Consider the following 24,303-nt stretch of genomic DNA (forward strand, 5'->3'; position numbering starts at 1 on the left):
GTTGGAAGTAGGGATAATGAGGACCCAAATCCTGGGACCTCCAATTATAAGGCCTTGACAGTGGAGGAGGAGCCAGCAAAGGTGGCTAAGAGGGAGCTGTTATGTGGGAGGAAAATGGGGTGGAGGGTAGGGGTAGATTTGATCTTGGATCTGAGTGACAAAAGGCAAAAGTAGAGAGTTTCAAGAAGGATGGATCTAGTTGAATGGTGCTGAGAGAGAGGGAGTAAGATGAGATCAGGGTCATAACCCTGTGTATCAGTTTTCTGGGGCTGCAAATTACCACAAATTTGATGGCTTAAAACAACAGAAACATATACTCTTAAGTTTCTGGAGCCTAGAAGCCCCAAATCTGTCAGAACTGCCTTCCCTCCAGGGGGCTTTAGGGAAAAATCCTTTCCTTGCCTCTTTCTGCTTCCAGTGGCTGCTCCAGTATTCCTGGGTTTGTGACCACATTCCTCCAGTCTCTACCTCCATTTTCACATTGCCTTCTCTCTGTGTGTTCCCAAACTTTCTTTTCCTCTCACAAAAACACTTGTAATGCCATTTAGTGCCCACCTCAATAATACAGAGTAAGCTCAAAATCTTTAGCTTAATTCTTCTGCAAAGACCTTTTCCCCAAATAAGATAAATTCTGGGAATTGCAAATTTCAGGGATTAGGATTTGATATTTTTGGGCAGCCATTATTCAACCTACTAAACCTTGGTTTTAGAAACATGGTAGCCATTGGATATCTCAGTAAGAGCAATTTCTCTGGAGCATTGGAGATATAAGAGAATCATATCTACCTTTCATGCTTGTGGCCACGTAGAGAACTCTATTTAGTCTACCCCAAGACTGTGCAGGTGGATCACACTGCGTTTTTTGGTGGTTGTATGCCCGTGGTTAGCTTCAAGATTTACATGTTGAACATGAGAAAGGAGCAAAGTTCTCAGAAGCCTCTGCCATTTTTTTCACGTTCAGTGTTACTGACATATGTGATCCAAGTTGGCATTACCAGTAGCTATTACTTCTATATCCAAAATCTGGTTCTTTCAGATTTAGACAACATCTCTGTTTTGATTAATAATATCAATATCTGTATTATTTCTTTTGTAACCTGATTGATGACTGTGTTGCTGAAAAGTTCTTACTCAGAAAGTAGAATAGATGTCATCTAGGTAATATATAGGTATAACGGGCATTTAAAATACATCAGCCATCTGAAGAGAGATAATGGCAAGTCGAAAAGTTGCTCTTTTATTTTGCCGTTTTTTCTTACCAGCTTTGTGAAACACAGATGTTAAAACTGGCACACTTGGTGCCCAGCTGCCCTCAGTAATTCTCTGCAGGCTGTCCATGATTCCTGCTGGATCATGGGGAGCAGCGGAGGATAAACAAGTTATCTCTGGCTCTCTGTGGCACTGCATGGGCAGGAGATAGCGACCACATCAGGAAGAGGCCTTCCTCCCTGGGGGTAGTTCTAGCAACAAAGGAATTCCTTCATCCCCAGTTCTTCCTTGAGTTGGAACTGAAATGACTGGCAGCCTTGGGTCGCTTCCCTGTGTATATATATGTGTATTTGGAGGGTCGGGCAGTAGTTGTGCTTCCTCCAGATTAAAGGCTTTACTTTTTCCAGGAGCTGCCTTGATTACCGTAGATTAAATCTTGGCTGTGGGACCATTCTCCCAATCCACCAGAGTGTATTCATCTAAACTTCTGTATTGAGGCAGAGGCCCTAGTTTGGCATGGTGAAAACAACAGGCTTTGGAATTAGACCAGGTTCATCTACTTACTAGTTAGTTCTGTAACTTCGGCAAGTTATATACCCTCTTGGAGACTCAGTTTCCTCATTGGTAAAATGGGGTCCAAGGCATGTGCTATTATGCTTACCACGTGGTAGGCTTGTAATAAATGTTAGATGCCACTGTTCATACATCTCTTTGTCTGTTTTTTTCATTTTTATTCATTTTGTTGATACTTAAATTTCCTTACTGCCTTTGATGTCTTTATATTAAGCAGACTTCTAAAGAAAGATCCACCTGTTAACATAGCATCTCTTTTGGGAAAGAGAACTAGTGACCCCCTCCTGCCTCCTCTCCCACCCCCCACCCCCATTTTATCACCCTATGACAATTACTGACAGTTAGATCTTGGGTCCCAGTACATTGGAAGACAATCATAGTCATCAGGGAATACTTCCCGAGGGAGGCTTTCATTAATTGTTAAATTAACTGTGGAGGGCAGAAGACTGTTGCCATATTCCATGTGTAGGAGTGGCTCTGGGAAGACTCAGATGTTGGGAGGGGAGTTGCTGAGGAATGAAGCTGTAGATAGGTCAGTTTACTCAAGAAAGAGTATTCTAGGAGGCTTTTGTAGTTAGGGTGGCCTTTGGAGTTAGCTCAGACCTTAGGTAAGATACCTCTGCAGTTAGTTCCCCAGCTGTGTGACCATGGGCAAGCTGCTCACCTGTTAAATGGGGCTGACTGTATGTCCTTGATTTCGAAGACCACTCAATTTAATAACACCTTCGAAGGAGGTGGCGGAAACATTTCCTCATTAAATTATTCATCACTTGTAGCCAGTGGTGTGATATTTCCTGGTTGTAGAAATGTTTATGTGATTTTTTTAAAAGGTGTATTTTACAAACGAAGCAATCTGGTAATGCCCAGTTTCAGGGATGTTGGGAAGATTAATAAGATAATGTATGTTAAGTGCCCATCCAAGTTAGTACTCAGTGAATTGTAGTTATTATTAACAGATGAAAGGACATGAAAAATAATTTGATTGGGAACATCTGAAGAAAGAATTTTAAATGGCAAGGTCATAATATGACCAGGATCTGAAATTGGACTGGAATGAGGGGAAAGAGGACAAAAGGTCAAGTAATATTATAGAGGTAATTGAGTGTGTAAATAAGGAGCAAATTTTACCTCTTTACAGACAAAATTTTCCCTTTTTTAGTGATGAGTCTGTGGTGTATGTTCCTATGTAAACAGAGGGAATGTGGCAATCATGTGGGATAAATTCACTCCTCTGTTATCTTCTGGGCATATTACAGTATTCCTGAACTTGCCCCATATAAGCTGCTAGTCACAAAAAATAAAGCATTGACTAACTCACAGATAACAAACAAAAACCATTTTATTTTTGTTGTTTTGTTTTTGTTTTGTTGTGGGGGAGGGTGGCTGGCTGGTTAGGGACTTCTCATTAGTTTATTAGTTCAGTTGCCTGGCCAGGAAATTCTTTGCCTATGTTTCGAACATCTTTATGTTTTGATTAGAGTGATAACTGAATTTTTAGCTCTTCTTTCTTTTCTTTCTTTCTTTTTGCCCCAGGTCCAGCAAGACTATGAATCTCTGTTCCAAATGCTTTGCTGGTAAGTGCAGAAAAAGGGTTTTCAATTTAATTTTCTTCTTTTGGTTGTTTTTAAGACTGTCTAAATTATTTTAAGACTGTCTACCCTTTTTTGGGTTTTATGCATGGGGTTTTATTTGCTTGTGTGTGAAAGCAGTTTCTCGTCACTAAGTTGCTTCATATACTTGCTTAGGACTGTTGAAACAGTCTTCCCTGAGTGAAATGAAATCTTGTGTGTACTTGTACCAAACAAACTTTCCTCAGTTTACAGTTGTTGGCATATAGTGGAATTGTAAACACTTGTGTTGTAGTAGGGTAAAATATATATGTTCGTCTCTGATCTTGATTTGAATGATTAATGGTGAATGTTGCTTTTACCAATGAGAATACAAGAGAAAGAATATTTTCAGGTTGGAGTCAGGAAGAGAATAATGCTGAATTAGGCTTTCTAATCCAATCCCTCAATGAAATCACCTTGGGTAAGTCACTTAATCTCTTTGGGCATTAGATTCATCATTTGTAACATGAAGGGCTTAGGCTTGATGTTTGCCAAGGGCCTTTTCCACCCCCTAAATGCTGATTGGTTGACTCCTTGAATTATGACTCCTTAATGAAGTTAAAACCTTCAGGTGTTTTTTTTTTTTTTTTTTTAAAGAACTTCACATCTAATGATCTTATGTAAAATAACTAAGTCTTACTAATTAGGATATGTTTAAGTTTCATTCTTTATTACTTTTTATTACTTTATTGTTTTGTCTAAGACAAACCTGGACACAAGTTAAAGTGGTAAGGACAGATTTTAATCAGTAATGTACCGCTGCAGTAGGGAAAAGGGGACTTGTGCAGAGGGAAATGGGCATTTTAAAGGGAGAATGAAGGAGTAGGGGAGGGGCTGCTAGCTTGGCTCAGTATAATCAGGGGAGTAGAAAAATCACAAAGGATTGGTTATTGTAAATGAGACTGGCAGGGTCTGTTAGTTGACAGTTATTGAAGTTAGGAAAGTTAGGATTTTATCCTCCTACAGAGATAGAGATTGAGGCCCTGTTCTTCCTGATGATTACATTTAAAGGAATGGCTTTCATGTCCTTGAGAAAGACACTCCTGAGTGATAGAGTTGTAGGAGATACACATATACATCTCAAAGGGACAGAGGAAGGGTTCACAATTTTAAACCGTTTTTCGTAAATGCTCTAAGATAGGGTAGTCAGGGGCCTATAGTCAGCTGTTTGTTGGAACAAATCTTAAATTCTTTTGGCAGCTTTGAGCTTTCTCAGACAGGCACTTTAAGAGGGACTAGGATCACCCTAGGGAAGGGACCTTAAGCTGTCTGAAAACTGTGTTAGTGGTTGTTTAAATCTGTTAATGTGGGGAGATATGAGTGTATAAAATCATTTGTGTTGGGAGTCGGTAGTTTTTTTAGGTCAAGGTTGAGGCCTGGTAGAGAAGAGGGCTCAGAGGAGCCTGGCTGGAATTTGGTCGAGGGGAGAATCTTTGGCAGTTTTCATCTTCTGTTCATTGTGCTATTTGGACAAGGAAATGATCATAGTGTAAGCTTTAGACCTTTATATTTATGCCACAACTAGGGGATAGGTTGATGGAGTTGGGAGGGCTGGGGAAGCTGGCAGTTTGTATCTGTTAAAGGTCTGGAATTTGTCAAATACTGCAGGTTTTTAAAAGAAAAAATACTGGTAAGTTTGGTTTTTATCCAGCTTTTAACAGAATCTCTGCCATGTTAAGTGAATGTATTGTGCTTTTCTTACTTTGCATATCTACCATTACAGATATGAAGAAATGCTTCCTCACTGATGAGAGTTTATATATATGTGTAGTAAAGATGAAGTAGCAATGAGAGAAAATGTATATTGTGTGTCTGTCTCCACATAGAACTAGTTCCCCCTGATAATTCAGTAAAGCATGCCTGTGGGAGAAGCCAGGCACCTGTGAGTCAGGTGGCTCACATCAGATACTCAAAGAACTGTCTCATGTCCCTAAATAAATATAAAGTTAAAAAAAGTATCAGAGAAGATAGTTCAGCCATGGTCTTTGCGTTTCTTTGGACTTGTTACAGTTTTATTTTCTATGGTTATCATTATTTATTGTATCTCTGGTGGTCTGTGTCCATTGACTCTTTACACAGCTTAGTTATTTTTGCTTTTAAAAATATTAAGAGGATATTTTCAAGTGTGTAAAGAAAATACTCTCTCCTTCTTTATCTTTGCCCCCACACTCCTGATTTCCCCAACATCAGTTGAAAGGAATGACTTGTAAGTAACGTCCTGCTTGCTGAAGCAGCATTTTTGGTGTTCTTTTTGAAATTCAAGAGAAAAAAGATCATTGAACTTTAAAGATACATTTGTGCATTTTGTTTCTCTATGAAGATAGGGAGAGTATAGAAATGCATTGTAGCAGAGGCATGAGATGTGAAAGACAACATGAAGATTACTTTGGCCAAAGCCACTGTGATTTTAAATAGTCTTTTTAAAGTGTACAATGTACTTTAAAACGTGGAAAAATTAAAAATAGCTATTGTGTGCCATTAGGTTAAAGAGATTTTTCAGGATTCCTTTTTAAAACTATGGTGGAAAAGTGAGTTTGTTATAACTTGTTTACATGAAATTGAATGAAATGAGTAAAAACATGTTTAAAGTCTTGTCTAGTTTTGGCTTTTCTACCCCCTTTATAATATTCTACCTGTCATGCTATTCTGTTTTTCATTAAACATTTCATATTGTTTTTCGTATGACTTTACTAAAAGAATCAGTAAATATCTATATATCTATAATAGAAAGCAACAAAATTTCATGACATGGTACTAATAGTTATATTCGGATGATATAAACACTGGTCGAAACACTACTTTTTAATGCAGTTTTTCAAACTGTGGGTATTGTGATTAATTAGTGGGTAGAGAAATCAATTTAGTGGGTCATGATCCACAATTAAAAATTGATTACAATAGAAAACAGTCTGAATGCATCACAGATATTAAGGATAAGTATTGTTTGTAAAACTTTCATTTGAGTTACACGTTATTTTCATTTATATGTGTAATGGGTTGTGATGTAAATATATATTACTGTGGAGTATGGTTTAAAAAATTTAAAACCACCAAATTGCAGAAATTCACTAGAAAGCCATTGAGTTACTTGAGATCTCATTTTCTTTGCAGAATAGGGCATATTTCCTTTCTGTCTTTAGGCAAGGTGTTAACCAACTGATTTCTTGTGATCTTTGTTCATTCTGAGCTATTGACTTATTTGGATTATACGATTTTCTGTGTGAAAGCATGAACTAATCCCAATTGCCTACAGCTGTGTTAAGAAGATATCTGAACAGTCAACCATAGCATCTAAAGGGTGGTCTTGCCTCTTAATGACCATAGAAATGCCTGGGGTATTATTTTCTGTTTGAGTGCAAACCCAATTTTTGAATTTGTGAGTTTTAGATACCAACTGGTCTGGATATTTAGGGACATTTAGTACCAAATTCACAACGACCTCCTGTACTACTGTATTGAAGCCCAGCTATCATAAAGCAGTGCTTTTCACAGAATGGGTTTGCTAAATAAAAGTGTGTATGACAGAAACGTCAACCAGGATGATCACAAGGTGGGGAAGGCAGAAATTTTAAAGAACTGACTGAAGTAACACCTCTAGCAATGTGGCATTATCTCTACCACCCTTGGAAATGCTTGCTGTGGGGGACAGAGGAGTCTGGTCACTAGGAAGTAGCTATAATCCGTAGACCATTTTTTATACTTTATAAGAGAGTGAGCTTGAAGATAGGTCCCAAGGGATAGAAGATTCTTTGAGTAGCACTGATGACAGATGCTTATCAGAAGACAAACTTAACAAGTGCTCAGTGTAAAAAGAATCAGTTTGGTCTTGTGGACTTTTAGGCTGTATGTATATGGTTTTTAATAATTTTCAGCAATTTCTTTAAAAAACGGACACTAAAATGTCTTATTTATTGACTGAAAAAAGTATTTAATTGAGAAATCAAAGTAAGCAATTTCTTTTTAAACTATAGACATGATCTGAACATACCGTTCCATTTAAGCCTAACGTTTAGGAAAGTTGCTATTCCATGATTCACATAAAATTGGAAAAATAAAGGAGGGATGATTATTCACAGTGCAAGAAGGTTTTTTTTTTTTAAACCTTTTACAGAATGTTTCCTTTAAAAAGGAGTACTTTTAATGCATTACTATGTCGATTTATACAAAGACAAGAATAAGACTAGAAGAACTAAAGTGTGAGGAGTCTCTTGTCAGTTGAAGATTAATTAAAGCAGATAAAACATGGTTTTTAATTTTCTGAATGGTTATTTAATTTTCTGAAAATTAGTTTCAGTGTAACTTTTCAAATATGTGTATTTCTTAATGGAAAAATAGTTAAGCAAGCTTACCTTTGTTTCATGGTTAGTTGTACCTTGTGCCTTGTTAGTGGTGAAGAATATTGCAATAAATAAAGAAAATGATACATGTCATGTAGGAAGCATATTCTGGTAATGACTCTAGAGCTGTGTATTTGGTTTTGTAAGAATCTGTTTTCAGGTACCCATTCAAATGAGTGATCTTAGATGTTGACTTCTGATATTTAACATTGGAGAGAAATATGGTTATAAATGAATATATTTCTATTAGCCTTTGTCAGCTTGAGAAAATTATTAATTTTGTATAGTAATTTCATCTTCACTTTTATTATTTCTTGATATTATCTTATAGTTATTGTTTTAAACTTAAAATGGACTTTGGAGAGGCTTTAAGGGATCGAAATAGCTAGTATTAAAGCAAGATTTCATTTTCCTCATTGCTGCATACTTTGTGTCCAATCTGAAAATTACCAAGCTTGTTCATTGTTGTTTAATCTTCTGTATAAGTCCAAAGTGATTATTGAATAATAGAGTTTTGTAATTTATACTCTTAACATGCCATTAGGTTATTTGGGATTTTTTTTCCTTTTAATGATAACATATGGGCATTAATTAAATGCTGATAAATAACATAGGGACATTAATTAAATGTTGATTGAAGCACGTGTTGTATATTGTTTTTAGTTAGACAACTAACTAAAGGTAACGTGAAAATTTTAATTTTGGTAGTCTCAGAGTAGGAGTATCTGGGGGGGGGATTTTAATTAATTTTGATTTTGTCTATATGTTGAGACTTTTATTATTAATTAACTGTAAACATTATAAATTTTTAAAAAGTAAAGTGCATTCTACATATGTCTGACAGACTCCAGAAGTGGTTAGTTTCATTTTGGAATGAGCAAAATAAAGTTGGCTGTAGCTAGCAGCATAGGGAATCTCAATGTTGACATCCAGGGTAAGTGATACAGCAATGGTGGGCATAAGATGGAATGGTAAACCAAATGCAAACATTTTTCCTTGAGGTGACTTGAGTTTCATGGTAATTTCCAGAACAGGGCAACATTCCCATTTCACAACAAGTAAACTAAAATGTTTCCTCATGAACCTGGAACTCTTACTGCTTTGGAGTTACACTCTAATTTCCTTTCTGCTTCCATTTCCTGTTAGAAGTTTGGACTGGAAGTGAAGTGTTAGAAGTTTGGAACAGAGTGAATCTGAAAATTTTAAGCACTTCTTGTAATGCATGTTTCCTTTTAGAAATTGTGGGAACCCCATATCCATTAAATAGTGTAAAAACAAACAAATAGTGTAAAATAGTGTAAAACAAAACACCCACTCTAATGAGTCATTTTATATAGCATGTTGAGGGTTTGGGCAGTATAGTAGAATCTGTATGCTTGTCATACCTTGATTTTTCAAATCACTTTTTCCCAGAAGAAAGGCAGCTGCTGCTCTTAAAATGAAGCATTTGAATAGGGTATTTATGTCTTTGTAATTCTGTTAACTTGATTACTGTTGTATACTGTTTGATTTCTTTAAAGCTGAAAATGGTTCTCTGAACCATTTTATGTCCATTGGTGGGTGTCTGTCTGGTGTGGGTGTCTGAAAATTCAGAATATTATAGTAAGTAATATAATAAACGTCCACAAGCCAACCCAGAATTAACGAACGTTTTGTCTTTTTTTTTTGCTTTATAACATGTTTTAAAAGGGAACTAAAATCATATAGGTTTCTTTTACCCCAGTCATCCTCTTTCTACCTCGGAGATAATCATTATCTTTCTTATCTTTATATTTATACTTTTTTACTATGAATAGGTATTTATATAAACAATGTATGATTCTGTTTTTAATATGTGTAAGTGGTTTGTTACAGTACTTATTCTATAAACTTGTATTTTTTAAAATAATGCTTTTAGAAACTAATCATGTTGGGACTTCCTGGTGCACAGTGGTTAAGACTCCGTGCTCCCAATGCAGGGGGCCTGGGTTCGATCCCTGGTCAGGAAACTAGATCACACATGCATGCCACAACTAAGAGTTCACATGCCACAACTAAGGAGCCCGTGAACCGCAACTGAGGAGCCCGCCTGCTGCAACTAAGACCCAGTGCAACCAAATAAATAATAAAATAAATAAAATTTAAAAACAGAAGAAATTATGTTGATACGTTACTGTAGTTCATGTTAATTATAGTTCATTAAATCTAGTTCATTATAATATTCTATTATAACAAATGTCTTAATATACCCGAACAGTCTTAGTTTATGCTTTTTATATCAGTGAAATTAATAACATCCCTTTGTACTCCTCCTCAGTGTCCCAGTTTGGTTGATAAATTATTGGTCACCTTCATTATACATGCTCCAGTTTATCTAGTCCTCTGTTTGATGGACATATAATTTTCAACTACTGTTTTTATACCACAGTTTTAATAACCTCATGTTTTATCTATTTTTTTTTAACACTTGAATATGTTGAGACTGTTTCTGTATTAGAAACCCTGTTCTTTGTGGTGTAGCTTCCTTGCTCTCAAATGAAAGCAACTCAGAGGCAGCAGGTCCTTAACTGATTAGCAAAGCTGAACTCTGGCAGCCCTTTCTGACCTCTTAGTCTATAGCATTTTGCTGTCTTACTAATAAGCATTCTTAAATTGTGTGGTTAATTATTATGTTAGTCAGGATAAATGAAGCAGTGTGTTGAAGATGATGTTGTTATGGAAATTATGTCAAAAATAATTGCTGCATTTCTAATGGGAAACAAAATGCTCAGTGCTTTAAGTAGCAGAAAGGCAACTTCTTTTAGGCCTTGAGTAGAAAAATTGTGACCGTGTGTCATTCTTAAGTGGGAGAAATTTAATAGTCATTGAGTCTTTTAAGATAGTTTGGCTCTGTTATTTGGCTTTATTTCTGCCCACATATTGGTCTAAAGCTGTGGACTCTGTAATGGTGCACAGGATTGTCCATTGAGGCATAAAGAGAAGATGTTAGAATTTCTACTAATACTTATTTTTGTCATTCTTTAAAAATTGTTGGTTTTTATAATGTATATAATCTTATTGCTGTTAGTTTCCCAGAGTTGCCATAACAAATTACCACAAATTTGATGGCTTAAGACAACGGAAGTTTATCCTCTCAGAGTTCTGGAGGCCAGAAGTCTGAAATCAAGATATCAGCAAGCAGGGTTGGTTCCTTCTGAAGGGTCTGAGAGAGAATCCATTCCATGTCTCTCCTAGCTTTTGGTTTCTGCCAGCAATCCTTGGCATTCCTTGGCTTGAAGACACACTACTCCAGTCTACTGTTATTTTCACGTGGCTTTCTCTCCTGTGTGTCTCTGTCTTGTCTCAGGATGAGTGTCATTGGATTTAGGGCCCACCCTCATGTAGGGGATGATCTTATCTCAAAATCCTTAATTATATTTGCAAAGATCCTTTTTCCAAATAAGATTACATTCACAAGTTCCAGGTAGACTTTTTTTCGGGGGAGGGGGTGGTTTTGTGAGGGGGCACACCATTTAATCCACTTCAGGAGTATATAACTATTTTTAAAACAAAAAGACATGTGAGAGGTATGTGCTCAAATTTTAAATTGATGGTGCTCTTCTGTGAAAGAGGCTTGGAGATCCCTAGTCCTTAGACCTGCTTAGGTTAGACGTGGTTGGCCCCTTTTCATGTAATAAAGTCAGCCCTCTACGACATGAAAAGTGACGAGTTCGATGCTAATGTTTCATGTTCTCAGTCTAACGCAAACTAAATCAAAATGATCACTTAGTTTTATGGGCTTCCTTTTAGGTTTGGTGGGAAAATGAATAACAGGTAGACTCAGGAAAGCACCATGAGGCTTTTTTTGTGCTTCACTGGTCTTGACTCCACCATGCTACAGGTACTTAGAGTAGTTTTTTTTTTTGGCTGCATTGGGTCTTCGTTGCTATGCATGGATTTTTCTCTAGTTGTGGCGAGAGGGGGCTACTCTTCGTTGTGGTGTGTGTGCTTCTCATTGCGGTGGCTTCTCTTGTTGTAGAGCACGGGCTCTAGGTGCATGGGTTTCAGTAGTTGTGGCACATGGGCTCTAGAGCGCAGGCTCAGTAGTTGTGGCACACGGGCTTACTTGCTCCACAGCATGTGGGACCTTCCCGGACCAGGGATCGAACCCATGTCCCCTGCTTTGACAGGCGGATTCTTAACCACTGTGCCACCAGGGAAGTCCCTAGAGTAGTTTTTAGTCTGGCTGTTTCCTTTGTGCTTGATTTAGAGGGTTATGGTAAGGTTGCTTTTTTATACTTTTCTTGGTTATAACCCCCTTACACTTAATTCTTAGTCCGCAGAAGGGGTGGTGGGAAAAATGATAGGCCATTAATGTATAGCTAAAATATGATCTTTAATGATACAAAATTTTATATCATTTAAAAGTCCCAACTGCTCAGCTGGGTCTTAGTGTGTAAAGTAGAACTAAGTGTATATTAATAGTTTTAACTATTACCAAAGTTTTAAATTTCTTAATTTACTTTTTAGACGAAATACTGGCTATAGAGAAGAAAAAAATACCTTAACCCAAGACTTCTGGTTTGGAGAAAAACAACAAGGGTGCATAATGTTAAAAGTGAATGCCAGGGCTTCCCTGGTGGCACAGTGGTTGAGAGTCTGCCTGCTGATGCAGGGGACAGGGGATTGTGCCCCAGTCTGGGAAGATCCCACATGCTGCGGAGCGACTAGGCCCATGAGCCATGGCCGCTGAGCCAGCATGTCTGGAGCCTGTGCTCCGCAACGGGAGAGGCCACAACAGTAAGAGGCCTGCATATGGCAAAAAAAAAAAAAAAAAAAAAGTGAATGCCAAAAAGAGGATACTTAAAATAGTAATGGAATAGGAATTACTGTTCGTAAAATAAGATGAAGTACATGGACAATTATATCTATGTTTTTAAAAAGGCAGTAGAATACTGAAATGAAGTAATTGCAATAATAAGTAAGATTTTTGCAGTCCTTTTATATTATAAAGCCAATATTATCCCATTTGATCCTCACAACTTTGGCGATTTTGTATCTCCATATTACAGGTAAAGAAACTGCAGCTAAGATGGATTAAATAATGTTCCCAAGATTAAATTTTAAAGCAGAGAACTGAAATTTAATTTTAGGTGTTTACACACCAGTCGCAGTCTTCTACCACTATTTGATGTTGTCAGGAGTGAAGGTAGCTGGTGTAGACGGGGTTGTACTGTAAAAACCCTGCAAAGATGTAGCAGCGGCATTGTTTTGCATTTGTGTGTAGATTAGGGTTACACACTTTTCCTGTTCTCTTTTCTTTTATTTAGTTCAGTTGCAGTTTGTCTTTAGATATCACGGGAAAATCAGAGAAGCAGTGCTGGAAGCTTCACACAGTGGCTAATTTGGGAAAAGGTGTGCATGTGTGGTGTTTGATGCATTTTCTATTTTGGTGGTGAGATCTTCATTTCTTAATATCTTTCTTGTTCGTATAACTTTTAGCTCATTAACCTTGCTCTCTGCACTGCATAGTGATGCACTATTTCTAATTTAGTCTTCTGTTTTGCTTCTCAGAAGATTTTTTCAAAAATGTTTGGAGGTGTGATTTAATTGCAGGGCTGTTTTTTTGCACATTGTCAGTGTGAAGGCAAAGATGAGTTTCATATTTAGACAGTGCAAGCTGCAGGTTTCATTTGTTAAACCTTCTTGTTGGTGTTCCCATTTTCTCATGTATGCATAATAGCGTTGGAAAAAAGTCTTGTTTTGTTGTATCCATATTTAAGCAATTTGGCTGAGTTATGGAAAAGCCTGTCCTCTGCCTTGTGTATTTGCTCATTTGGAAACCTTGTATAGTTTATTGAGACACTAGTGATTTGTTCCCCAGCCTCCCTGTGGATTTTGTTCCCTATTACAATCTAATTCTACCTCCCTGTCCCATACTCCTGCACGGTTAATTTGTACATTTCAGGGCAGTTTGTTTCATTGTGTGTTTTTGTAATCCAAACTGAATCTAACGAGCTATGTGCTTTAGGGACCTGGCTTCGCCTTGCCAATTAGAACAAAGTGGTTACTGAGAAAGAGCATGTTCTAAATAAAACATGGCACCTCTGAGTGGGACTGACACTCATTTGGGAGTAAAAGAGATGGTTTTAACTCTTTGACTCACAAAGAAGGGCCATTACTAAAGTTCAGCACTTTTTTGGGGGGAAAGAAAGGTAAATATTTACCTTCATAAAAAATAGTTTTGTAAATTTCCTTATGGACTGAATAAATTTAAAAGTTTGTCATTTCAAATCCACTTTTTCTTCATGATCAAGACATGTTAGCAAAATTCTTTAAATTTCTGCAGACTAAATTCTGCAGTTTCCAAGTTTTGAATTATTCATGTTTAGGAAGGTGAGGGTGTATAAAACTGTAGCTATATTCACCTCTTTATTTTTCTAAAAAGTCAAGTTTTCACTGTAATAGAGAACTCCCCCCCAAAAAAATGATACTTGAAAATTATGAGGAAAATGTAAGATTTTGCCTTAGTGTGTGAATGTTACTTTATTTTTAGGTGATAATAGAATTTTGAGCTATCAGTGACTTAAGACTATTTGGAATTTTAGCGGCACTTTGATCAAATGTTTAAAGCACAAATGTCTTTGAATAGATCTTTATAGGCTGACAGTTTACTAATTCACTCCATAGGGAGACCCCTTTGTAAGTTGATTCAAATGTTGTATTTATATCTACACTAAAAGGAATAGAGTTCTGTTTTTAGCTGATATATCACATAAACTCTAGAATTCAACACTGGCACAAGGAAAGCAATGAAGGTGCTTGATTTTTTTTCTGTTTTCCATAGGACTTGATTTGAACGAAAAAATAGAACTTTATCAAAAGCTTGGAAATATAAACACCAAGGGGAAAGTTGTACATATAAAGACTGATAATGGGTTTAGACAACGTTTTAACATTTATTAACATATACACGCAAGGGAGAACAAGAGGAATATATTTCTATGGAATAATTCAATTAAAAAGTATAGGGGGCTTCCCTGGTGGCGCAGTGGTTGAGAGTCCGCCTGCCGATGCAGGGGACACGGGTTCCTGCCCCGGTCCGGGAAGATCCCACATGCCGCGGAGTGGCTGGGCCTGTGAGCCGTGGCCGCTGAGCCTGCGCGTCCGGAGCCTGTGCTCTGCAACGGGAGAGGCCACAACAATGAGAGGCCCGCGTACTGCCAAAAAAAAAAGTATATAGGTATACCCTGTTGAAAAAAATTATTTCTGGAAAAATGAGCTCTGTACTGGAGGAAGCTAGTTTAATTGGACTAAACTAAACCTATACATTTCTAACACTGTCCTAAAGTCTTGAAAGCCCTACTGATGGTTTTAAGAGAAAGACATTATAACAGAATTATTAAAGGTCCCACACTTCATTTTTGAAGATTAACACCCAGAATGATAATATTTTAAGTTTGAACAGTTTTCTGAGTAAAGATAATTAAGGCTTAAACCTGCTGCTGCCTTCTTAGCACTGTTCTAAGCTGTGGCTGAACTAACAGGCCAAGACAGATAACTTTTAAAATATTCAGCATCTTCAGAAGTCACTGACTTTGCCAGCTTTGCATAAGATGACAATGGTGTTTTCTTTGGCTAATATGGTTTAAGATCCAGTAGCTATTAACCTCAGGAAAAGTTACTCTTAAAAATACTTTTAACACAGGTCCTAGGCTTCTAATGGCAACTGAAAGCTAGATTGTCCATTTCTTCTGTGCCCATTCCATTATGCAGTATATGTCGTAAGTGTTATATAACATTGTTTTTAGGAGGTCTAGAAGTGTTAAATCTCCATTAATCAAGTGGTATTAGAAAATGGTGATCATGGAATATTTGGAAGAAATCTTAGAGTCTTTCTAAAACACTGATGCTTATTCCAAATGTTTATTGAACTAATGAGTTTCAAAGTAAACTGAAGTGGTGGGGGTAAAAAGTGGCTTGTTTTTTCTTCTTTAATGTGTATCGTTCAAACTCCATTTCCTTTCTCCTAACATTGTAACTGTGCTCTGTTAGTAACCTTGAAGATGGGACCAGGAAGAAATCTATAACAAAGTGGCAACAACATTTTTATTTGTGAGTATTTGTAAGGGATTATATGCGTTTTTCTATTTACCATCTGTTAATTCATTTCCTGATTGTTTTGCAAATTACTTAAGCTTATTCATTGTTCAGTAGAGTAGGTACAGTTGACAACTTTGTGTTACATTTATTACAATTTTTTTAATCTTAAAATTTTTCTTAATGTGAGGCTTGCATTATAAATGAGATTTATCCCATAAAGCAACTAAAGAATCACTAAAATGTCCTAAAAATGTTTTCTACATCATTAGTACTTTAAGCCCCCCTGAACTTGACAAATCTTTATTTATTTATTTATTTTTGGCAGTATGCAGGCCTCTCACTGCTGTGGCCTCTCCTGTTGCGGAGCACAGGCTCCGGACGCGTAGGCTCAGTGGCCATGGCTCACGGGCCCAGCTGCTACGTGGCATGTGGGATCCTCCCGGACTGGGGCATGAACCCGTGTCCCCTGCGTGGGCAGGCGGACTCTCAACCACTGCGCCACCAGGGAAGCCTGACAAGTCTTTATTTTATTTTTATATATATATATATATATATATATATATATATATATATATATATATATATTCCCCCCAACTGTCAAGTGGTCTGGCTTTATGAGATACCACAAAGCAGACAAAATTCTCCTCTTAAAATTCTTAAAAGGTCCTGCCAGAGGAGGAGCCTAAAGAAGAAAAGAGAAAAAACTTTGTATGCTTCTTTCAGGCCGAAATTTGTCTTCATTGAAAGGAAAGTCAAAAGCAATAAATTCAATTTTCTTTTGGGATGAGTGAGGTGTATTGTGTTTTGACATATGGTGGGTGTCACATAGAGATGGTGTCACTTATAGCTTTTGTGGCAATTTAAGAACTTAGGTAATGGCAGTGCTGGATACTTAATACTTTTGTCTTTTGAGGTGTTGGGGGAAACTGCATAGTATCTAGAAAAATAGCAATGAAGCAGATAATTTTGGACAGTGGGAAATTTTGTGTTGGAACATCATTGACATAGTCTTATATTAGTTAGCAGTGGGAATCACTTATTTTTGGATATGCCAGATGATATAATCTTTATAAAAGAAAAATGAATTAATGTCTTGCATAAAAGACTTTTAAAAAATGTATAGTTGTCATATAAAATATCTGACTTTGTTTTAAGCAAACTTTTTTTTTTTGGTGTTAATATTTTTGAGACTGTGAAAAGCACATCTCTTGGTTAAGTGCTTTTCAGGCACCTGGACACTTGAGGCATTACTGGTTATCCGTCCTTGTTAAAATTCTGTGGGTGACTCTAGTTGCATCATATATCAAAATTCAGAGAACCATCGCACCCCAATATCAGAGTGGCATTTTTGATATCTCAAAGGGCTGGTGTCCTTTGTCTGTCGAGTGCCTCTATTGAAAGGCTGTCTGGGACCTCTGTGTGCGTTTTAGATGGAAATAAATGCAGGGTATTCAGGGTAGAGATTCCGAGTGACAGAATGGAGGGGAATGGAAAGGCACACAACAAGCTTGTTATTTTAAAAAACTGCAACCAAGGGAACCTTTTCAAAGTATATTGTAAAGGTCAGATTTTATGTATTTTTTACTTGTGCTCTGTATGACTGAATGGAGGCTATTTCGCTTCTGATTTGTAAGATATTTACCATGACTCAGTATTCTGTGACCACCTAACATTGTTAGCACTTTTGTCTTTGTGTGGCCTCACCCTTAATATAGAAACAAAGACTCTGAATTTACAGAAGCTCTTTCTTGTAGACCTTTGCTGTACAACATAAAAGTGCACAACCTTAGAGGAAAAGTAATTGTTTGGATTTTTCAAAGACAGAACTGGGTTTTTCCCTTCCTTCAGGCACATTATAAAGTACCAACAAACCCTTTCTTGGTAGTTTATAAAGTTGTGACTTACTCTTTTTATTCTTTTGTGCCTGGATCATGGTTGAAGGAGAGGGAAACAATTTTTCTTAACTAGTATCTCTTAAATTCATTGGTGCTTTGATTTCACAGCATTATCAAAGAAATTGGTTTTACTGCTTTGGAAACTAGTTTTAAAAAGTTTTGCTGTAACATGGATAAACTTTGAGGACATTGTGCCAAGTGAAACAAGCCAGTCACAGAAGGGCAAATAACTTTGATTCCACTTAGATGAGGTACCTAGAGTGATCAAATTCACAGAGACAGGAAGAGGAATGGTGGTTGCCACGGACTGGGGGAGGGAAGGATGGGAAGTTCTAGAGATGAATGTACAAAATGCCACTGAACTGTCACTTAAAATGGTTGAGACGGTAAATTTGATGTTATGTGTATTTTACTACAATTAAAAATAATGATTAAAAGAAGTGTTTAATCTTGGATTTTGAGTATAATGTTGCTCTCCATATTTGCCAAGAATCAATCTTTGTTCCAGTTTCTTTTAAAAATCCATTATTAACAGGAGGTTAATTGTGAATATTCCTTCTTGTTCTTTGCAAGCAATAAACTAGTAATCTTCAGTAGAGGAGAATAAAAACTAAAAGTATTTACAGAAATAAATAAAAATGAGAACTGAAAACAATTTATGTTTTTTCCTTCCTTTAATTATCTGTGTAAATGATGCCAGATAAGTGTCGTATATATAATTATCAAAGAAAGTATGGTGGCTTTGATTTTTTGGGCAAGCTACTTAACTGCAATATCAGTTAACTCATTTGTCAAATGGAGGTCATTATACGTCCCTCACTAGGAATCAACTGAGATGATGTAGATGAAATCTCTTTTATTGATAAAAGTATTTATTTTGTCAAAGTACTACATGCCCATAGTTTAAAGCCGAAATATTACATGTAACAAAATGCCCCACACGTCCCTATTCCTTCCAGTTTTCCCCAGAAGCAGCTAGCTACTTTCAGTTCTTCTGTTTCTTCTAATTTTATACTCTGTGTATTTATGATTAATATACATATATTGCTACTTTTTGATTTATCACTTTTAGACATTTTTTACTTTTTGTTATGATGTATAAAATGTTTGCTTTATTACACCATACTCTCCTATCCCCTTCCACTCCAGATATGTTTATAGTGCAACTTGTGGTTAAATAATTCTTCAGCATTTATGTTATTATGGGTATATAAAATATTATGACCTTTGGGACATTTCAGTGTACTATAGTATTTCCTTTTCTTTCTTTTTTCCTTCCCTGGGTATTTCCCAGGTATTTTAATGTTATTTCTATTTTAATTCTCTTGTATTCAGCAAATATATTTCGTGTGAATTCAGTTATTTTAATACTTTATTGCGACTTGTTCTTTGGCTCAATATATCATGTCTTGGTAAATGCGTCACGTGTGCTTGAGAAGAATGTGCGTTCTGCTGTTGTTGGGTGGTGTGTTTTGTAAACGTCAGGTCAAGTTGGTTGATGGTGTTTGTTCAAGTCTACTGTGTCTTTTTTGCCTACTTGTTTTATCAGTTATTGAGAGATAGGCATTGATATATCTGACTATAAATGTGGATTTTTCTATTTTTTCCCCCTTATATTTCTGTCACATTTTGCTTCATGTATTTTGAAGCTCTGTTGTTAGGTTCATAAATGTTTAGGATTTTTACATATCTATGAGTTGATCCATTTATCGTTGTGAAATGACTTATCTTTATCCTAGGTGATATTATTTGTTTTGAAATTTACTTGGAGATTAATTAAGCTACTCAAGCTTTCTTTATTTTTTTCTTTAAAGATTTTTTTGATGTGGACCATTTTTCTTGTTTACTGAATTTGTTACAGTATTGCTTCTGTTTTATGTTTTGGTTTTTTGGCCGCGAGGCATGTGGGATTTTGGTTCCCTTACCAGGGATTGAACCCACACCCCTGCATGAGAAGGCGAAGTCTTAACCACCGGACCACCAGGGAAAGTCCCCTCAGGCTTTCTTTAGATTAGCGTTAGCACAGTATGTCTTTTTCCATTCTTTACTTTTAACCTATTTATGTTTATATTTAAAATGCATTTCTTGTAGGCAGCCTATAGTTTTTGCTTCTTTATCCGCTCTGACAGTCTTTTCCTTTTAATTGAGGGTGTTTATTTATTTAAATTTATTTATTTTTGGCTGCATTGGGTCTTCATTGCTGCACACGGGCTTTCTCTAGTTGCGGCGAGCAGGGGCTACTCTTCATTGTGGTGTGTGGGCTTCTCATTGCAGTGGCTTGTCTCATTGTGGGCGGAGCATGGGCTCTAGGCACGAGGGCTTCAGTAGTTGTGGCACGTGGGCTCAGTAGTTGTGGCTCACGGGCTCTAGAGTGCAGGCTCAGTAGTTGTGGCACACGGGCTTAGTTGTTCCGCGGCATGTGGCATCTTTCCGGACCCGTGTCCCCTGCATTGGCAGGGGGATTCTTAACCACTGTGCCACCAGGGAAGCCCTAATTGGGGGTTTTTAGACCATTTCTTTTTAGTGTGATTATTGGTATGATTAGGTTTAAATTTGTCATTTTGCTATCTGTCTCCTATTTATCCTACCTGTTCTTCATTTTCTGCTTTTTTTTTAGATTAATTGAACATTTTTAAATGATTCCATTGTATCTCCTTTGTTAACTTATTTTTGTTAGTTTAGTGCTTACTTTAGGGTGTGTCATACACATTTTTAACTTCTCACAATCTGTGTTCAAGTGATATTGTATTACTTTACATATAGTATAAAAACCTTGGGCTTCCCTGGTGGCGCAGTGGTTGAGAGTCCGCTTGCCGATGCAGGGGACACGGGTTCGTGCCCCGGTCCAGGAAGATCCCACGTGCCACGGAGCGGCTGGGCCCGTGAGCCATGGCCACTGAGCCTGCGGGTCTGGAGCCTGTGCTCTGCAACGGGAGAGGCCACAGCAGTGAGAGGCCCGCGTACTGCAAACAAAACAAAACAAAACAAAAAAACCTTATAGTACTGTGCTTTCATTCTTCCCTCCCCATCTTTGTGCTGTTGTCATACATTTTACTTTTACATATTTTATAAAACTTTTACTACATTGTTACTGTTTGTGTTTCAGTAGTCAATTTTCTTTTGAAGAGATTTAAGAAGGGCTTCCCTAGTGGCGCAGTGGTTGAGAATCTGCCTGTTAATGCAGGGGACACGGGTCCGGGAAGACACGGCTCCGCAACAAGAGAGGCCACCATAGTGAGAGGCCCGCGCACCGCGATGAAGAGTGGCCCCCGCTTGCCACAACTAGAGAAAGCCCTCACACAGAAACGAAGACCCAACACAGCCAAAAATAAATAAAAATTAATTAATAAACCCCTACCCTCAACATCTAAAAAAAAAAAAAAAGAGAGATTTAAGAAAAAATCTTATTTATCAGAGTAATAACTGTTTCCACTGCTTTTGACATTCCTTTATATAGATTGATGTTTCTATCTGGTGTCATTTTTCTGTCTGAAGGGTGTACTTCAAAAGGTGTGGGGCTGGAGTGATTTGCATGTCTAACAAATTTTCAGGTGATATTGCTGTTGCTGCTGGTCAGGGGTCACGTTTTGAAAATCACTGACTTAGGGGAAGCGAACATAGAGAGCACAAAGGGTGTGCTCAGATTCTTGGGGGAGGAAGAAGAAAAGGAGATAAATGAAGCCACAGAGGTGGTGACCATCAGTCACTGACTGACACCAGTGATATCGATTCTAGAAAGGAGGTATTTCAGGATTTTAAATTTGGGTAATAAGTGTTATCAATGTTGGTCAAAGGGTACAACTTTCAGTTACAAGATGAATGAATCGAGCTTCAGTCTTGCTCTGTGACGTTAATGTGCAGCAACAGCAGATGCTGTTTCAGTGTTATCAGTGCAGTTTCTCCACAGTAGTGATGGTTTCCTGCAAATGCATTTAGCCTGACTTCATCAGGATAGAAATGTTAGCATTGTACTCATAAAAATGGCTTTAAATCTGTGAATTCTGGCCTACTACTGTTAACATTGTGCACAATGTTAAAAACAGATTTTTTACTTAAAAAAATAGTTACAGTTTTAAGCAGTTAACCATGTATTTTCTGTGGTGGTGTTTCATCTGTGTAGTTTCACCATTCAAAGGATGTCAGTTTGAATAACATGGATGCACATTACAGATAGAGGTGGTAATGATGTCATGTAAATTGTCAAATATATAAATATAAATAGCTGAATATATAAGAATCTGATGTGAACACTATGGGACCATACTAAAAGATCTTATCCTTGTAATCCTTGCTTTATATAAGTGGGCATTTTTGGAACTGCTTTCTGGTTGTATGTGTACTTTGAAAATCTTTCCATTAAATAGGGGTAACTTATCTTTCAGATCCAGAATTAAATTGAGACCACATAGAGGCAAATTCTTCAGGCTTCCAATTTCAGCTTAAACTGTTGTTTCTTTTTTTTCTGAGAACACTTGTAACATGCGCTACTGAAACTTGAAAAGAAGTGCTATGTGGAAATAAATTTCATTTGTTCAGAAGATAATTTTCTTGAATATCTGCTATGTTTATTGCTTACATAAAGCACTGTAGGGAGAAGTGTATATATAGTACCTACTCTCAAAGACCATAAAGTTGAATTGGGAAGTTTAGGCATAAACAAGTAGCAATACAGTACACCCTTGAAATTTGTGGGAGATGTGTTCTGAAACCTTTAAGATACCAGTGAAGCAAATCTTTTCCTTAGTTTTCTTAGCTATAAATATGGGTGGTAGTACCATACCTCTCATAATTGTTCTGAGAATTACTTGAGACCCTGTGTGAAATAAAAACTGTAAAACCACGGTGAGCTGGTCTGCTTAGGCTCAGTGTTCAGCTAAGTAACGCATGCCTGCACAGCTGTCCTGCAGCAGAATTAAATTCATACTTAGCAGAATAATTGATTACATGTAGTGAGCCTTGAAACCCCAAGTGTTAAATCCTTGAATGCCAAATGTTGAGTGTGACAAACGTTTCAGGTCTTTGTTGCCAGCATGCATTCACATACATCTTGCACTCTGGACAGAGTGTGATGGGGAGTGCCATCAGTGATGTTCACCTGATCCTGGCATCTTCCTCCCTTTTGTGAAACTGCTCACTCTCCAAGAGTTACATCCTCTTAGCATGTATTCACACAACCATCTCAGAACCTTGTAGCTACCTTTCCATGTGCATACTTTTCCTGTATTTATAAGTTTAGAAAAGGCTGCCATATTCACTTATTTGTTGATTCATTCTAGTTATGGAAACTACTGTTACTAAAATTTTTACTGATCTCCATGTTAAATGATACTCATCTTTCCCAAGATCACCCCTCCTCCCCCCCTTTAAAAAAATTAAAGTCATGGGTGGTTTCTAGTTTCTAGGTTTCCCTCCTGCTTCAACAATACCAAAAGCTTTTCCTGTGAAGTTCTATAGTCTGCTTCTGAATGTGGAAGGCTTGCCTCTCAAATCCTTTCTTTTCTTTGACTTTATGCTCTTATGCCTCTGAACTTAAAACCTAACATTGTTTTGTTGATCTAGGTGTCAAACTTTTCTATCCAAGCTCTCTCTCTAGTACTATGTTGGATGTAATACTTGACCATACTGCAGCAGGATTAGTCCATAACATAAGGTACGTAAGGTGGGTATATAAATGTATGTTTTTCTGTACTTTTCTCAGGATCTCAGTTGTGAGGTCTGTTATCTTACTAATCCTGCTTTTCTGCAATAATTGTTGACTGTTTTTGGCTGGGGCCAATGTTTCATATATTAAAATCCTTTTCAGTATTTTATTTTTCCTGTTGAATTCTGTTTTTCTTTCTGTTTCATTCTTTCTTTTCTTCCCCCTAGCTTTTTCCCCTGCATTCCTCTCAAGTCCTACAAAATGAAACAGACATTTGAGTCCAAATCTTTCCTCAGACCTTATGAACTATTACCATCTTCTCAAAGATCAGGTAATATAATATAGTAGAAGAAATGCAGACTTTAGAGTCCTGCTCTGACCCCTAGTTATTGTGGATGGATTCACCCTGGTTTTTTGTGTCACTTGACCACCATGCCAAACTACCGGAAGAGGTGCCTGATTTATGAGGTAGCCAACCTATAACCTCTGACCTGTGTGGCTCCGGGGAGAAACGTGAACTTCTAGGAGAGGCAGAGGGAAATTTAAACTAGTGATGGGCAGGTATACCTGTAAGGTTGAAGTAGAGGAAGCCCCGGCCAGAGAGAACAAAGCAGAAGCATGCATAATATCAATGACTGCACAGCCCCTGAGGGAGACAGCAGCCAGATTTAGCTTTAGTTTCTGACAATGACCCAGGGCCTGCTGTTGGCTCCCTGTGAGATGTGTGTGTTCTTGTGACCACCCATTCTGTTTCTGCATGGGGCAGGCTAAATGGCTTATTCTCTCTCTTGGACATGATGAAGTCTAGGTGAAAATACTCGTGTTCAGTGAATGCCAACCAGAAAATCATGCATTCAGGAAAATTTTCCCCATCGTTTCTAAGTGAGCTAACTTTGTATTGTTTTCAAGACTCTTTGGCTTATTAGTTAAGGGCTTCAGTTCAAAAGTCAGACATATTATTTACTCTGTTTCTTGGG

The 24,303-nt window shown here is 37.3% G+C and overlaps 1 protein-coding gene across 1 annotated transcript in view; it reads left to right on the forward strand.

Annotated features, from left to right (window-relative positions):
* Window positions 1-24,303, forward strand: part of ZFAND3 (zinc finger AN1-type containing 3) — a 320,844-nt gene that overhangs the window by 107,776 nt on the left and 188,765 nt on the right. The window contains exon 2 of the mRNA XM_032647943.1: window positions 3,316-3,356. Within this exon, the coding sequence (XP_032503834.1) occupies window positions 3,316-3,356 (41 nt within the window). The remainder of the gene's footprint in view (window positions 1-3,315; window positions 3,357-24,303) is intronic.

Source organism: Phocoena sinus, chromosome 11 (genome assembly GCF_008692025.1).
Source record: "Phocoena sinus isolate mPhoSin1 chromosome 11, mPhoSin1.pri, whole genome shotgun sequence".
Taxonomy (NCBI): domain Eukaryota; kingdom Metazoa; phylum Chordata; class Mammalia; order Artiodactyla; family Phocoenidae; genus Phocoena; species Phocoena sinus.